Here is an 18,058-nt window from a genome sequence, read left to right on the forward strand (position 1 = left end):
CAAGGAAATAATTTTATATTGACAAAAGTCTTCATAACAGGATGCCAATGATGCCCTCCATTGAGATAAATCAACATCTGAAAAGACTTCCATTGCACTCCAGATCTCTGTCTCTTGGTTGGAAACGACTTGTTGAGTTTCTGTCGTTCAAGTCAGCACAAACATGAGGTTAAAACCTGCAACACACCTCTCTCCATATCCTACCTGCTCACTCATTTCAGTACCCCTCAGTTTGACTCCAAATGGAAAGTTGGTGCTTAGCAACATTGTGACATGTAGTGTAAACAATAAAGAGCTAAAGTGAAGGATCCAAGGTGGAGGATTTTTCAATATTGCCAAAGGGCTGCGGTCCCTCAGAACAGGTGGGTAGAAAAGGTTTTATTTCACACTGAGTGTGGCTTGCCATCTTGGATCATCATACCCTTGCTAAGTGTGGCAGTTTCACCTACCACACCCCAGGACCTCAGGCACAGAGACACAGATGACAGGGTTGTAGACACCTGTTTATTGTAGAGAGTGGGCTAGCTGGAATAAGGCCAGGAGCAGATGGACATGTGTCATGACAAAGGCTCCTCTCCTGAGTGTATGTGGGGATGGGGGTTTTACCTGTTGCTGTTGTTGTTACACCAACCAACGAGCAACAGCTATGCAGTCACTCTGATCCTGGTCACCAATTACCTAGACTGCTCAAACCACACCATCCCCATACCACACTAAGTTTTAATAAGATTTTCATGCTTAAATAAGGTATATGTCAAAAATGTATGCTGGTGACTGTAGTGTTACACTGTGTGTGACATCAGAGACTGTGATAGAAAAACATTTAAAAGCTAATAAATGCAAAAAAAATCAAATAATGGCCTTTAAAATCCATCAGATCTCTTGATCTTTCATTTGGGAATTGTCAAAACAGAAATGCATGTACATTAGAATGAGTGAGCATGGCTTTAAAATCAAGGACAGAAAACCATTGAATTGGACAAACTTACAATCCCCAAGTGTTTCATCATGGCTCTCTCCCTGTTTTTTGGCTTAATTTCCTGGTCACTTTTAACAATGTGATGTCTTATCAAAATGCTTTTATTAGTACAGTATATTGACAAAGCAAACAAAAAACTATCCTGACAAAGATAAACCATAGATTAACTGCGTTTGCAATAGGACACTGGTTATAGCTTGCAGGAAGATTGCATTGTTGAGGGCAGGCAACTCAAGCTGATTCTCAAATCTCAGAAATAGAAAGACCGCCGCTATTTTCTCATGCTGAGGTATAATAAATGCTACATTGATTTTGCGTGAAACAACTGAAAATACACTTGTTTGTATTGTCAGATATTTATTTGTCAGAAATTTTAGAAATTGCGTCTATTTGTGCGATTCTCCATTTGATGATGGTTTAATAGACCTACCTAACTGTTAATTCAAACCGGGCAGTTACGCATTATAAGTTGAAACGATTGTGAGAGTTAAATTCAACTACAGCTGGAAAAATTATCTGTATAATAGTATGACTGTCTTTGCAACCATTCTTATTTTGTATTTCGTTGGCACAAGTGAATCAAGCAGAGTAGATGAATGTCTGATCTGACACAGCAGGGCTGTCTGTGTTTGGTGCGTCATGGGGATGCTGATGCTACAGATGCAGAAATGTGAACATGGGCCTATTAAAACGTGCAGAATCGCTTCCCAAGCCAAAAAAAAATGCTGTTCCTCATGAGACATCTGCCTCGTGAGGAAGTCAAGGTTTCTACTGTTTCCCTTTTCGTCGTAGTAGACAGTAAATATGACGTCACAGACTGATGCGCGCGTCAGCCTCGGCGTCTACAGCCAGACAGGAGGGATAAGCTCGAGACTTCTCGATTATTATTTTTTTAAAGACACACAAATTTTATAATGTAACCTGCTCTGCAGTCCATTTTTATATAAACTTTTCAGTACTTCATGAATGGTATAGGCTACCTGGTTGGATATCAAATTCATCAACATGTGAGACTTGAGTAAAGTTCCTCCTGCAAACGCATCTTTAGAGAGGCGAAATGTCTTCAACATCCCGCAAAACGAGCAATGTTGTTTGAATATCATAGCTTTGGATCATTGCGGGTGGTGGGTTTTGGATACACATTTCGTTTTGGGTACATGCAGTTATCCACCGTGGGCTCTCCTCGTGTCAACAAATCTGACATTAGAACAACATGTATTACCAATTTATGTTAAATCCAGTTGAAACGGATAGAAAACTATATCTAAATGCTTGGTAAGATTACATATTTCTCGTCGTGCCAAATTATTATGCACGAGCTCTCCTTATTGTGTGCGTAATGTCACGCCTGGAGATCGACATTATTCTGCCTCATTATTGTTCCTTGGAAATTGTATAAAGCCTCAAACACTTTGTATTTCCTACGTTTGATATCACCTTGTATTCTGTGAAATGTACTTTCCAAGAGGCACAACCATGTCTCGTCTGTCGCAGAGCTCGAAACGCGTCCATGTGCGCAGCTGTAGCAAAAGCCCCAAGCTGCAGATGACAGGATTCGAATGGCTAAGACGCCGACCCAAGCCTCGACGTAGGGTCTGGAGCACATCTGGTGTGTGTTTTTTTGTTTTTTTTTGGTTTAAAAAGTTGGTATAGCGTCGCATAAGGGGCATTTGGCCAATAGCTGGTCGCTTCCACCTCCAATAAGCGCATCTCTCTGTACGTAACCATCCGTCTCGCATTCAGTCCATAGTGACGCTCACTGGACGCATATGGTAAATATCCAATTGTCCCCCGTTGCTATAGATACGCGTTCTTGTTGTTGCTTTTATTAAAACGAATATACCATAGACTTATCCGTGCCTCGGGATATGGTCGGGGGGGGGGGGGGGGGGGGGGGGTATTGGCCGGGCCGCTTGTGGCGGGTTTTTTGAATATTGATTTCTCACGAGGCCACCGTTGTGCCTCCATATCAGGGGCACGCGAGCAGCACGAGCCACGCAGAGAACAAAGGCAGCAGATGCTTTTATTCCTGTTCCATAAAGCGCTGCCAGGTCCCGGTGACACCGGCTGGGGTTTGGAAAGGCAGTGTGTACATATGATCCGCAGCATATATGATTTCAAAACGTTATCACGGAATTGAGCTTGTTTTATAATTAAAGTAACGTGAATAAGAAAACCGTGGGGCTATTTGGTATAGCTTCAACAGCTATTTTATGAATGTAACCGATCAGAATCTGTTTTGTTATGAAGTACGTTTACGTAAGTCCATGAGTGCATTTTCATGTACAGTAATTTCAAGGGATGGTTTGGAGGAATGGAGTTTGAATCTGCCTGGATAATAATCATCATAGTCATCATCACTTCCCCAGGGTTGGTGCATCATTGCACAATCAGAGACATAAAAAAATAGCACTCTGAGAAACAAACAATCAAACAAACTACACAGAATGTACAGAAAGCATGATACATTAAAAGGCTATGGCACAATTCAAGAGGTTTATTCGTCACATACATATACATACTTTTATACATATATGCAGTGAAATGTAATGCAAGCATCCGGTGATAACACACAGTATGTCCTAGGAAAAAAATATTTCTAATAGACCAACTAACTGACTTCTAAAACGTAATACAGTAAGTCGAATACTTATAGAATAAAGTAAAAATATATAGAATAAAATAAAATACAATAAAATAAAATGAGATAAAAAGGAATCGATAGAAGGAATATGCTTGTGTATATGGAATAGGCAATTATGTATATACAGATATGTGAATTAAAGTGGCATGTGAATCAAGTGAGGTAGTGCTTGGGATAATACAGCACAGCATACAACAATACCGCGCAGCAATACGGCAACACGAATAACCCTGAACCGTGACACAGTATGCGGTACAGAAAAATGGAAGGATGGAATGGAAGTGCCCCTATGATGAGTGTCGATGAGTATAGGCTACCCAATACCTGATGAACATACTTTATACTTTTATTAATATAAAAACAAAAACAACAAAACAAGACAAACAAACTGTTAAGTAAAGCCCTTTATTATGAATGAAGCTTGTATTGGTCTTCAGTGCCAGGTTCAAATGTATTTATGAATGTATTCAAAGGTACCCAATATCTTCATACTATGAAAATACAAATACAAAAAAACATATATTCATCTTTATAGTTTCAACCGCACCTAAACGCGTTGTGCCGGGGCCAAGGCCAGGAGGGGGCGTGTCCCGCGCCCTGTCTCCGCCCACAAGGACAACGTCACGGCCTCATTTGCGCACGAGGCCCGTGACGTAAAAGGGCGCTCAATACGATCTGACCGGCAGCGCGTGCACAGCCTCCACGCGCTGCTGCCCCCGAGGCTCCAAAAACAAAACGAAAGACGTTTGGGTGAGTGCTTCTCTCTTTCTTTACATTTTAAATGTTTACCCTGCATTGCTATAGTTTGGGGGAAGAGTTGTGTGATTTGAACGGGAACAAGGACAAGAATGAAACGATGTGATGGCCTGAAAGGAAGCACGACCCGATGTGACGTGTAGGTTATAATGAACAAACAAGTTTTGATATTAACTTAGCTTATAACTCTACCTTTTATTGCTGTTCATAATATATTAGGCTCTTTTAGGCTGCATTGTCGGATCTAACACTGACAATAGATGTACATTTGTTATCATTACATAACATCATGTTAATGTTGTTGTTTATCAAGCACATTTGTTGACTTTTGTTTGGGATCACACTGTAAACATTTAGATGTAGAGTAGGGTGTGATCCATAACCATGGCTTAAAAGGGTGTTTCAGACCACGCCTTGTTTTGATACCGTGTCACCTACAGACCTCCATGTGTTCTGTTGTGTCTTTTATGATATTGAATGCATAGTAAGAATGGAATATTAAAATGTGACGATACGTTTGAAATATCATTTCCCAGTTCGCACTGTCATTTGAGCAATGTAAAGTGAAATTCCTCTGCATTTGCTGCTCTATATTGTCATCTTCTGATGCATGAAAGGCTCATTTTGAGACTAAACTTGCACACACAAGTGGTAAATGTGAAGTCAAATTTAAGATTGCATTGCCATTTCGCAAATTACACTTTGCATGCAATATGCTTTCATACTTACTGTGTTCTTGAATACAAATTGTATTGAGGAATTTAGTTTATGTCGTAGGGTTTCTTTGTATACCATTTCATTCAATGCTTTTCTTTTACACGAGTCAAGGTGGTCTATTCTAAACATTGAGAGGGCTTTAGGTAGACTTGTAAATCAATTTTCAAAGCAAGTTATGAGACACAATTGTGCATCCTGAACTTTGACCTTTCGATGTAAACGGCCCATTGTTTCCGTCTCAGTGAGTGTGTTTCTTCTATATGTAATGCGTGTCTGTCACTAATGAAGTGAAGTGTGAGAAAGTCTGAGCGTCTCTCTTCTCACTGCAGATCACGGATGGCTGGACAGCACCACGGAGCTCTGCAGGGGGGGGGGGGCAAGCCTGCATGGGTGTGTCTGAATGTTTCTGCAGAGAGAAAAAAGAAAACAAGTTTCCCAGACTTACATTTGACATGCTTTGGAAATGACATATGCGTTGATTGTTGTTTCTACTGACTGTTCTACATGAATCTATAGAGAAATATCCGAAACTGCAACTTGTAGAGGTTGTGTGAAGCTCTATGTGCTTAGTCCATTGATAAATTGCATTTAACGAATTACTGTGCAGAATGAATAATGCTGAAGCTGACATTCGCAAAGCCACTATAAAAAAAACATCAGATAAGATAAGATAATATTAGATAGTATTTTATTAATTACCGGGGGGAAAGTCGGGGCTTCTGCTCAATAAATTCAAGTTGAGCTCCGTAAAATGATGAAGTTCATCAGAGGTGCACGTTTAGGGTTTGGTATAGTTTAAAATGCAATAGATTATTTCTTTCTTAATTGATCATTCAAAAGTCACAGAACTTAAAATGACCGCCAAAGGTGGTAAACGCTCAATAAAATTCCAACACAACTATATATAAAATATGTTACGATTATATTTGTATCGGTATGGTTGAAAGGCTTTCCAAATGTTTCAGAATGAGTTGTTTTTAAACCAGAGTTAGTAACTGGCCCTGGACTAAATTTGAATTGAACTGGTAGTCCCACTCGCACAAAGGGAAAAAAACGATTAAACGAATACCTACAGTATTTAAAATCTTGTTGGTTTATTAGGAGTGCATGTTGTCGGTCGAAATTAATCATTTGTTATGGTAACTTAAGACATTTAGGCCGACAGTACCCTTATTTGTAATTACAGAACTCATTCTTTGGTATTTCTTTGTCTGGTTATGCTCGCCCGGTTATCCTTAAATCCACCCTCACCTTATTTTGATCCTATATCGATTTATGGGAGGCATGGATGCTTAAATATAGATATCCGTTTGTTTGTTTATTTATTTATGTATTTGATCATTATGGTTTATGACAAATGATAATAGAGAGAGAGGGAGATCGAGCGGGAGAAAAAATGAAAAGAAAGAAAGAAAGAAAGAAGGAGGGGCTCGGAGGACTGGAGGATAAATAAAGATATGTTTTGCTTGTGTCCGGGTCTTCTTTAAGTCATCGACTGCGACAAAATAAAATGTCTTTTCTTTTCTGGTCTCGTTTTTTCCACTGTTATATGGTGACGGGAAAAGTCCATTTTATGCATGCTCAATTGTGGCTATCACAAACTGTTATTATTATTATTATCATTATTATGATTATTATTATTATGATTATTATTATTATTATTATTATTATTTATATTTAATGTTACGATTATTATTATTAGTAGTAGCAGTAGTAGTATTAATATTAATATTAGTATTCTTATTATGAACAATTGTTTGCGGTTGTTTGATGAGGTCATCCGTGTCCAGTTGGGCTTTTGTTGTTGTGACGTGATTGAAGCCTCTTACCGCACGCGCCACGGTGTACCCGGCGCGAGCGACTTGGCACGCGCCAACCAGATGGGCCGTTGGCCAGATGGGCCCGAGGCTGCCCAGCAGCAGGCCTGCAGGAATGTCAGCCTCAGAACGGCGTCACAGTTACAGTAAAAGAAACACGAGAAGAAAAAAAAAACCAGACAGACAGTGTGAACAAAAGATCAAATAATATCTTGAATAATTATAAAATAAAAAATGTGCAAATTAACAACATTGATAATAGGATGACGACATCGTTTTTTGTTTTTTTTTGGGGGGGGGGGTTGCCGATCTATTTGTTTTTCAAAACAATGTGGTTCTCAAGATTCAAGATTCACGATTCAAGATTTTTTATTTGTCACATACACATACATCCTTCCATTCTCACATTGAAAGTGCGCCTTTATTTGGTCCATAAAACTAGCTCAAATCCCAGATTGCATATTCATTAAGATGATTTGTTTCACCCAGAAAAAAGAAAACGTTGCTCTCTAGGGGCTCCATGGAGCCGTTTCATTTTAAAGATTGGTGTTCGGCTCTTGTGTCAAAGGCAGCATCCGCTCGACAAGCAGGGTATTAATAATGCCCCGCACGACGTGTCCCCCCTTCTCAACGGTCCCGCGCAGCAGCAGATGCGACCACAAAAGCGCCGAATAACGGCTCCCCGTTTGAACAACTGTCGCACGTCCGACGCGTGCAACTCAAACCCCAGCTCCCAAGCCTCGAGTCCTGGGGGGGGGAAGACCGTTGGTCCCCCTCCCATTCAAGGGGGATTTACATTGCTTGAGGTAATGAGAGCGTTTATAATTAACCCTGGGAAAAGGCTCCGGAGAGGCTACACATGATTTAACCCTAATCTGCAGCCCCTATAGGGGTGCAGCTGGGCCAGGGAGGCTGGTACATTACAAACGGTGAGAACAGTGATGCTCTCCATGGTTTGAAGCCTGGGCCTCTGCCAATTGAAAGAACTATTGATAATTGATCCCGAGCCAAGTTATATATAAAGACTTATATGAATATACAGTCCGCAACGAACCACCATTTCTTTAAACATAAAGTATTTATTACACGAGGTTAGGAATGATTTGTTAATATTATTCATCAATAATTATTTATTACAGTCATCAACTAATTGCTTTAAGATATACATATAGACCGTTGCAACGAATCAATCTTTCTTTAAACATCAAGTAATAAACACATTTGTTATATGGGGTTAACAATTATTCATAATGTGTATTCATCATAATTTCTTATTTATTTATTAATGAATCAACAAATTAATTTAAGTATATATGACTATATTGTCCATTGCAACGAATCGATCTTTAAAAGATAATACAATAATACAAATACATAAAAAGGAAAACAAAGTAATAATATATGCATGTTTGTATTTATTATTATTATTATTATTATTATTATTATTATTATTATTATTATTATTATTATTATTATTATTATTATTATTATTTGATCTGAACCTCCATTTGGTCCTTTCCTCAGATATCATGGAAGATGATTTCAATCGGAACCTTACATCCCATGTGGGAATTTCCGCCTCTTCTTGAATTGAAATCCAAACCTCTGACAGTTGAGTCGATGTGCACCAGATGGGCCTGAGCAGCACGCGCCGAGCACGAGCCGCGGGCCCCCCGGGGGACACCACCCCCACCAACCACACCCCCCCCCACTCCACCCCCACCCCCACCCCCCACTCCACCCCAGTAGAAAGCGCTCGAGCGGAACGCGCCTTGAGAATGAAGTAAGAGGGAGTGATGGTGTTTGACCTTGTTGCTGGTGGCGTTGTCTTGCTGCTGTTGCCATGTCAACCCAAATACAAATATAGGGAAAATCATAAATTAGAAGGATGTGAATAAAAACCGTTGGCAACTTGTCATAGATCTGGTTATTTTAGGTATTTTATGATAGATCTAATTAATTATGCGGTTTTTTTGTCTATATATAGACAAAAGCGTGGATACTGGCCTGTGAAGTACTGGAATTGCTTCCAGAAAAAAATATTCCAGGTCGTGTTTTTGTCCTTTTTCTGACTTTATTTAGGCCTGTGTGCCTTGTTCTGGCACACACACAGGTGAGCCCACTGGAGGCTGGAGAGATGGTGGCTGCAGCCCTCCTCAGGTGCAGCCTTATACCTTTATGACTCTAACACTTGTCTGCCACCGTTTGGTGATGGGGAGTATTGCAATACAACACATCCCAGTTTCTTGTGAGATGTGGATTCAACTTCAAGTTATTATTTGTCACATACATATACATACGGTGAGACGTATATGCAGTAAAATGTCACGACACCCGGCGATTACGCACAATAAGCTCTATAAACTAATACTAATATGTGCGTAATCGACAAGAGGCGCTCGCACAGGCGGCCGCAAGGGGCGGTGCCACAATCGCATTCAGAGTTCTATAATTATATAATGTAATTATTTGTCTGTGTTGTATTGAATATACATTTAAATCCTCCTAAATGAAACTTACCTTAACTGACCTCCAGTACTTATCTCACAGAGTAGAAGTCCGAGCATCGTATGTCATATTTTACGGGAGGGTACAAGGGTACAATATAAAAAGCTCTTTATAGGTTGGTATTTTACAGAAAGAATATATTTTCCTGTTGGTGCCCAGCAAGGACACACATGGGAAAAAAACTCCAAAATAATTCAACTTGCTATATAAAGCCGGATGATAATTTCATATTATTCGTTTATCGCCTCTCGTGTAATACAACGCAAAATGTACACAATTGAATTTAAAAGAAAAAGTCAAAACGACTCCTTCAAAATGTTATTCTTCGTCAAAGAAGTGACTTTTCTTCCGATTTATTCTAAACAATCGAATTAATTATTAACAAAAAATGTCACAATGTGATCTGTGAAGCGGTTTTTTTTGGTTTAAATATTGCTTAATTGAACCTTTAGGGCTAACACATAGGATGGATTAATAGATCAACCAGACAGGTTGATATTACCGATATAATATTGTGATTCCATATTCTTCATCTAGCTCGACAAGCAGCTATATGACAGTGGGTTTAGTGTACTCCAGTGGTTCTCAACGTGGGGTCCAGGGACCCCCCCTGGGGGTCTGTCACAAGTTCCATGGGGCCACAGCAGAACTGATTAATAGTTCAACTTCACCATAATTTAATTTACTCGACGTTAGCACCATTAGACTATGTACAACAATGACTGTTTTGAAGTATCTTTCTATCATATATCTAACAATACAAATCTTGTCAAAATGGGGTCCTAGACACAGCATTTTATTAAATGGGCTCCCTGACACAATGCGTATCAAACTGAGGTTTGTTGATATAAAAAGTGTTCAGAATTATTCACTGGTATATCCTATAAAATTGTTCAATAGGTCTGTGTTAATGGGCTTAAGGTACACTATTTTTGTCGATAAAGACAACTGTTTACTTTCCCAGCTGTTACTCAAATGTCTTGTCCAAGACATTTAAACTCTTCATTGGCTTATTAGTCTTAAAAGTAGGCTACACCTTGACAACACGTTTATATAGCAGGGGTTCCCAAAACGTTTATGCCCGCCTCCACCCTTCAAAAAAGAAATGTAAAAGCCTCCTCAATTTATCTGCCTGCAATACACTGTCATGTGGTTTAACATATATCAACATTGCTGACGAAAAGTATTAATTCAAAAAATAATGTATTAATTAATAATACAAAAGACAATACATTAATAAAGAAAACAGTTTTGCTGCTACAAATCTTTCGAGGACCCCTAGGGGGGCCGCGGACCACAGTTTGGGAACCCCTGAAACAGCTATACACAGAGCCGCCAGGTGGACGCACCTTGTCGTGACCTTGTCATTTCTAGTAAGTTCAAAGTTGCCAGTGGAGTCTAAATTGGGACAATAATGAAGCTGCAGGCGGTGAAACTGTTCAATTTGACCAACACAAAATCCAATAACTCACTATTGATTCCCAATAAAAAAAAAAAAAAAAAAAAAGAAGCGCCCCGGGTGCTGAGTTTTGGGTGTGCTGCCCCTTTAACCGAGCCAATCTCCAGAGACCAACGCGGTGATCCTCCACCTGATGGATTATTTAGCGAGTGGTGAGTCCCACGTCGCCATCTGTGACGGAGAACAACCAAGGAATACTCTTCTACGCACGTCGCAGCGGCTTCACGCACACAGACGGAACGAAAAACAAACAAACAAACAAACAAAAACAAACCCAGGGAATAAAAAGGACCGTGCAACAGGTGAGCGGCACCGCGGGGTCCAGGAGAGGGGAGCAGCTCAGGTGCTCACACTGTTCCTAAAAACAGGGATGGACATGGATTAAACATGCATGTGTTGCATCCAGCGTGTTTATTATGAGCTTCACGGACCAGCTGACCTGAACGCCTCTTCTCTCCGGGTGCGTGTTTATGTGGGAGAAGAGCGAAGGTGTTGCACGGTGCAAATATCAAATATCAAATGAATCCCCGCTTCGCACGGTGAACCACCGCGGACCCACCGCAGGGCTTGTTGGAGACCAGCTATGGTGGTGGAGAAGACCCTGCTGGCCGCTCGGCAGGGGGACCTGCAGACCCTCAAGGTCCAGTTCGCCTCCAAGGTCCTGAGCAACGACTTACGGGATGCGCTCGGAGCGTCTCCCGTGCACCACGCCGCCCGGGCCGGCCGGCTGACGTGCCTGCGCTTCCTGGTGGAGGAGGCCGGCCTGCGGGGCAACAGCCCGGCCAGCAACGGGGCCAGCCCGGCGCACGACGCAGCGGCCACCGGCAACCTGGCCTGTCTGCAGTGGCTGCTGACCCAGGGGGGCTGCAGCCCGGCGGTGAGTTGGGCTTCTTTCTATCGATCTGGCACAACCCCAATTTCCAGATCAAGTAATGTCATGTCATCTTATCTTTGCCACCGCTTTCATGATTGATGACATAACACATTTATGACATTTAAATACCTGATCCAGAGGCACGCTGCAGAAAAATACTCATCGGTTCCACTTTTATCGTCATTATAGTAATTGGTTACAAAATAGTAATTGATTTCGAAATTAAGAATACATTTTTAGTTGAGAACAACTATACAAAATATACGTCTGACAATTTAAAGCAACATTTTAAAGTGCAACTTGTTTCAATAATATTGGTATTTACTAGCGTATGGTCATGGGGGGGAGGTTTCCTTCTGGACTTGCTCTAAAAATCTGTTATTGAAACCAAGATCAACTATCAGCTTATTAGCTGACCAGATCATGGAACCCTGACTTCCTCTAACAAAACCCTCTAAAACCCATATAAATAAAATTATACATCTGCCAACCTCAAAATGGTAGAAAGGTCTGCAAAGATATATATTATCAATGGCTAAAAATACAAATCTACAACCTATACCACACAACATCATCCATACAGTATAACACAAATCATTTCATACTAGATGTAAGAAATGATCTGAAAGAAGAGTACAGGTCATGCCTCCATGTATTGCAGAGAGTAGAGTTTCTTTTCAGATGTCATGGTCAGCTGCTGCACTACCTTAATCTGTCACATGTTCACCTAATTGTTGGCGCTCCATTTCCTCACTAAACCACCTAATTCCCAGGCCATGGCGGCCAGTAAAGCTTTGTACAATAAAGTCCTTTTACACCTGGTGAAATAGCCAGAAAATGTGGTAATTTTAGAAGAGGGCCTTTCGTTCGCAAAGGTTTGGGTCTAATGAAAGCAAAAAGGGTTTCAGAAGTTGTTACAATCAGAAATGCAGATTTTTCATGTGGGAATAACTGGACATTGGTGATTCCTGTCCACCCTACCGGAAATCTATCTATCTATCTATCTATCTATCTATCTATCTATCTATCTATCTATCTATCTATCTATCTATCTATCTATCTATCTATCTATCTATCTATCTATCTATCTATCTATCTATCCATCTATCTGAGACTGAATGCAATCATTGTGGGGTGAGTTGCTATAACATGCCTAGATCCTTCTTCCTATTGTATCAGTGGTGGATGAAGCCTACCCATGTGGAAGTAAAATTTCCCCAAAATGGAACTACTTGCATTAAGTACAAATACCTCAAAACCCCAACTTGCATTGTGCTTCCCATTGCTACAGTACCGTCAGTCTGCTCTCGTCATCTTACATCAGTCCTAGCGTAAACAGTGCCCTGTATTTACAGGAAGCCATTCAGTTCCCCCCATGAGGGGTCTACCGTGTCTCTGTTTAATATGTTACATCTAAATTGGCACCCATTTTCAGCTGTGCTACTTCCTCTTTGATCGGCAGGATCGGGACAGTTCCGGTGCGACTGTTCTTCACCTGGCGTCTCGCTTCAGTCACCACGAGCTCACCGACTGGCTGCTGAAGAGCAGTGAGGCGGACCCCGGCTCCACCACAGACACTGGGGCCCTTCCCATCCACTACGCTGCTGCCAAGGGAGACCTTCCCTCTCTGCGCCTGCTACTCGGGCACAGCCCACAGTAAGAGCCCGCTGTCTCAACAGGCGGCAAGCTGCTCATGACGTCTGCAGAGTGGTTGTAGTGGCTCAACGAGGGTCCCACTATCAACAGAACTGTGATCTATGTTCTCTAGATTGTAGTCTGTGTTCTCATCCGTATCCATTGGCATTTCAGTCTTTGTTGTCATTGAAAAACAGGGAGATGTTCTGTAGGCGTCATCCGTTTTGGTGGAAGAGTCGTGTAAATCTAATGGTTTTATTTCACACTGAATGGGTGTTCCAGCTTGGCTAATCATATTCATCGCTTTAAAATTTGACAACAGCTTGAAATTAGGGTGTAGGGTTATTGTGGTGATTGTAGAACAAATTCAACAGACCGTTCCATGTCAGTGGCAGCCATCTTGGTAAGGTGCCTCAACGGCGATAGCGGATTCAACAGACCTTTTCACATCAGCGTCAGCCATCTTGGTAAGGTGCATCAACAGCTCTCCTCTGCATTGTCATCCTATCAAACCCGCCCAATATTAGATAAACGGTTGTGATTGGCCCGACCCTGGCGAGGTCAGATGGAAATCTGTTTGATGGGGAGGGTGGCCAGTCACATTCTGCAGAACAAATGAAACATGATCTCGCAGATTCGTCTGTTTCCCAGACTAGAATTAATGTATTACGGGAGGGGATTCCAAAGAAAAACATAAAGTCTCAAAATTCAAACATTCTGGAGGGAGGCTGTAATCTCCACCTAATAAAACATCTCTAGACATGCATCCTCCTTTGATATTAATGGAGTCTCAAGGTTATTTTTCCACATTTTATTTGTCATTGAAAATGGCAGAATGTTGTGAATCAAATATGTGATTGTCGCCACAGAATTATGATAGTGTGATGCAAACAATCCGATTTCAAAGGCTTGTATTTCATGAGGTTTCCTGTTCATTCATCAACTTTTCTCAGTGCCTATTCATTGGATTCTTATTAATGTGCTGGCTCCCAGAAATCTCCAGATTGCTTTTTTTTTTTTTTTTTTTGGCAGTGTGGAGCAATATAAAACCCTTTGCTTTCAAATCCATTCCAAAATAACCTCTTAGCTGGATTAATTTCTTCAATTTGTGCATGAGAAGTGTGTGAAAGCAGTTGACAAAGCATTTCTCTGTTTCCCCAAGTAGTTTCTCTCCATCATCAGTGAGAAAGATTTGTGCACATGAATAAATGCATCGTGGTGTTTTTTGTTTAAAGTTTTTACGCAGACATTTTTAGAGAGTCAGTATTTAGAGAATACAAAAAAGGAAATTTGTATTGGAGAAAAAGGAGATGGTTTACAAAACTTTATTGAAGTTATTTATCGTGTGTGTGTGTGTGTGTGTGTGTGTGTGAGTGTGAGAGTGAGAGACTAGGTCCAGATGAATGTAATCGGTGCTATGTCAGAAGACCTGTGCCTCAGAGAGATAACACACTGGGCCATATGGCCTCCGTGGCTGCCACGGGCACCAGGCAAAGGCCTTAGTACTGAGTATTCCTCGTCAGTCAGCAGCACTTCACGAACAGCGCACGTATGTAACAGTGCGTCCACTGGGTCACGGGGACGAGACTCGATACAGGTACATCTGGAAATAGCCAGAGCAGAGTTAAGGTCATATCACTTTCACCTCAGTTACATCAGGAAGGTTTCCTGGGGCTCTTTGCTGCATGGATTCCTGCTTCATCTGAACTGAGCTTCAGTCCCACATTGTGGTTGACGGTTGTTCATGGATGATACGTTTACTTCATGGGGTGGCCCGTATACCCACATATAATTTCTTTGTCAATTTCTTCTAGTCACATGGTAGCTTCTCCACGCCCGAAGGGATCCCTCTGGATATTTTTTTCTGTCAAAACAACAGCAAGGACATTCTTCAGTGTGTAAAAATGGTTAAAATGTGCTCAAAATGGAAATGAAAATCCTCCAAATGTAGAACGTGATTACAAAGGTGTACCCAAGGCACGTAACACAGGAACAATTACCATCACACTACTTCTCCATAGGTAAATTAAACGTACTACTTCCCTATTTAACACTATTCACTGTTATTTCAAAAGAAACCTATTGTGTCACGGTCATATTATTTAGTTATTTATTGTATCGTGTCTCACAGTTTGCTTGATTATAGCTAAAGGGCCCAAGTTTTAAATAAAATGTAATTGTTTTTGCCTTGTATAACTCTTCAGTGTGCCTAAGAAGATCTGACGTGATGACAGAAAAACCCCCGAGTCACAAAAGATCTGGGTCTTATCTCCCCAGATCCCGATACTCTCTTGGGAATTAATTCACAGGAAGTCATATTACTATTGCTTCGAGGGCAGGATGCTTTCTCAAGGAAATGCCTTATTTTCCTTCAAATTGTGCATTGCAAACACTCAGATTACACTTATTCCAACACTACGATCGTACGCTACATGAGGTTTAAAAAGGAGATGGCTGTTGATGGAAGCTTCCCCATTGAAAGTGATACAACACATTTATTTGCATTCTTCAACGCAGGGCTTCCACATAGAAATGGTTATGATACTGTGTTGGATACAGCTACAAATTCAAGTTAGACAGCTAAAGGAAAGTTAGATATACTGTCAGGGGTCTCCTGGTGACTTAACTGGATAAGCACGAGTACCATATTGGCGAAATGCCTGCAGCGGCCTGGGTTGCAATCAGGCCTGCGGTCATTTGCTGCGTCTCACCGCATTTTAGGTTTTGCATTAATGATCACCTATGTCAGTCATAAAGACATGGAAAGGGATCAGTTTCTTCTGGGTCTGCTGCAGATGATCTTTGTGCTGTTGTGTGCCCCAGCCAGCTACAAATAGACCTATCGGTTTATGGCCTATTATGGCCATAAACCGATGGAGCGAAATAAAATTGCGCCTAATTTACGACTAAGCCCTCATGGCATGCAAAGTGGCTTCGGTGACAGTTGCTTCAGTTCAGCGAGGTCGTGTTCATGGTCGTGGTGCTGGCGGACGTGGTTGTGGCGTTCACCTGAAAGCTGGAGAACTCTCCATTTTGTCGGCTTGCACCCCAGACAGGGACACAGCTGCTGAAAATTTAATGACCCACTGGGACCCGGCAGCTCCGTCCTCCGCTCCGCCCAATGCCACTGTTTACCACTGTCTCCATGGCGAGGGTGCACAGCAGCACAGACCAGCGATAAGCTAATGAGAACAAACAAATAGGTTTTGAATAGACGGACATCTTCCTCTGCCCTTTGTTCAGAAAGAGACTTGGCAACAGGGAGATGGAAACCTGGTGTCAAGGTTTATTACACAACGCGGATGTTGTCGTGAAGTTTATGGAGTCAGTTTGACTGTTTGGTGAATGTTATTGGTTCGAAATTCAGGAGGATTGAATGACCGCCTGGAATACATAACCACACTGAGGAGTAGTGGGCTAATACAGTAGGTTCCCCCGAGTAGGCCGAGGGGGGGCGGACAACAGTGTCTGTGTTTCTGTGGCATTTCTGGTTTGGAGAATTAGCTTTAGCTCCGGATGAATGTTCTTTTTCTTCACCGTTTACCTTGCATCCCAAAGAGAATGAGCTTTGGTATCATTGCAACCTTTTCCCCGCATAAAACGGTTGAAAGTGTTCCCAATCAAAGGCCTCCTAATAGCATTAGGGCTTCTGGCTTCTTTTGCAAAATCCAGGCAAACAGGCGTGTGATATGAGGTTAAGGGAACCGGAGTGTGTGCCACCGCAAACACGCTGGAGTATTGTTTCTTCCGAGCCCTGCAATGTGCTCCTCATTAAGCCATCGCTGTCTCCTGAAGGCCACAATTGAGACGGCACCGATGCAAATCCTCTTGCAGATAGTGTTTGTCAGATTTATGGGTCACTCTTGAATCAGGGGGTTTGTTCAGCCATCCATCCATCCCGCAGAACAACAGAACCAGCAGGCGAACATGCTGTGTCCTCAGCGATAGCGTATGGCATACAAAGGGCTGAATGTATGAATGGGAGTGGGGGAGGCGGGGGGCGAGTTATGCAATCAATTAGCACAGATTAGGATATTTGGCACCGGGCATAATTCCTCTAGGAGGTTGTGAGGTGGGTTGGTTGTCTTGTACGGCGTTACATTCTAGTAACAGAGTCACACTTCGCACACGTTAAACGAGCTATTCGAGGAAAACACCGGTCTTACGATTTGGATTAGCCGATTCACTTTTGGGACTTTTACGATGTCGCTTTTTACCGTGCCCCGGTTTCAACACCAATCCATGCTTCTATTGTTTTTCGGACTGAGGACAAGTTTCTCAAGTTCACAAACATGGACTTGGGGACAAACATGGACTTGGGGACAAACATGGACTGGGCAAGCCTTTGTTGGAGTAAAAAGATACACATGTGCAGTGATGGGTTTCCATTTACATTTGGGTATTTTTACCAATGGCACATAGGATCGCACACATTTATTTTCAAGGCCGACAGATTTTTTTATGTGAGACCTATTCAGTCTCAGGAAAAGGGTTTTAAACACATAACAGATGCTTTAGAATGCCTTAAATGGTTTGGTGAACTTTAGTGAACCAATCATGGAGTTGAGGGTATAAACAGAGAGCTGGAGAAAGACATTGTGTTACAAGCACTTTTGGGGGGGAGATGATTTTATCACAATACAAACAATACAGTACAACATTGAATGTA

The 18,058-nt window shown here is 41.6% G+C and overlaps 1 protein-coding gene across 1 annotated transcript in view; it reads left to right on the forward strand.

Moving 5' to 3' along the window:
- Window positions 1-11,463: 11,463 nt before the first annotated feature.
- Window positions 11,464-18,058, forward strand: part of espn (espin) — a gene marked incomplete at both ends in the record, with an annotated part of 44,208 nt that continues 37,613 nt past the window's right edge. Inside the window, 2 exons of the mRNA XM_080015800.1 lie at window positions 11,464-11,757; window positions 13,217-13,410. Of these exons, the coding sequence (XP_079871926.1) occupies window positions 11,464-11,757; window positions 13,217-13,410 (488 nt within the window). The remainder of the gene's footprint in view (window positions 11,758-13,216; window positions 13,411-18,058) is intronic.

The sequence above is a fragment of the Zeus faber genome, assembly GCF_960531495.2.
Source record: "Zeus faber genome assembly, chromosome: 15".
In the NCBI taxonomy this organism is placed as follows: domain Eukaryota; kingdom Metazoa; phylum Chordata; class Actinopteri; order Zeiformes; family Zeidae; genus Zeus; species Zeus faber.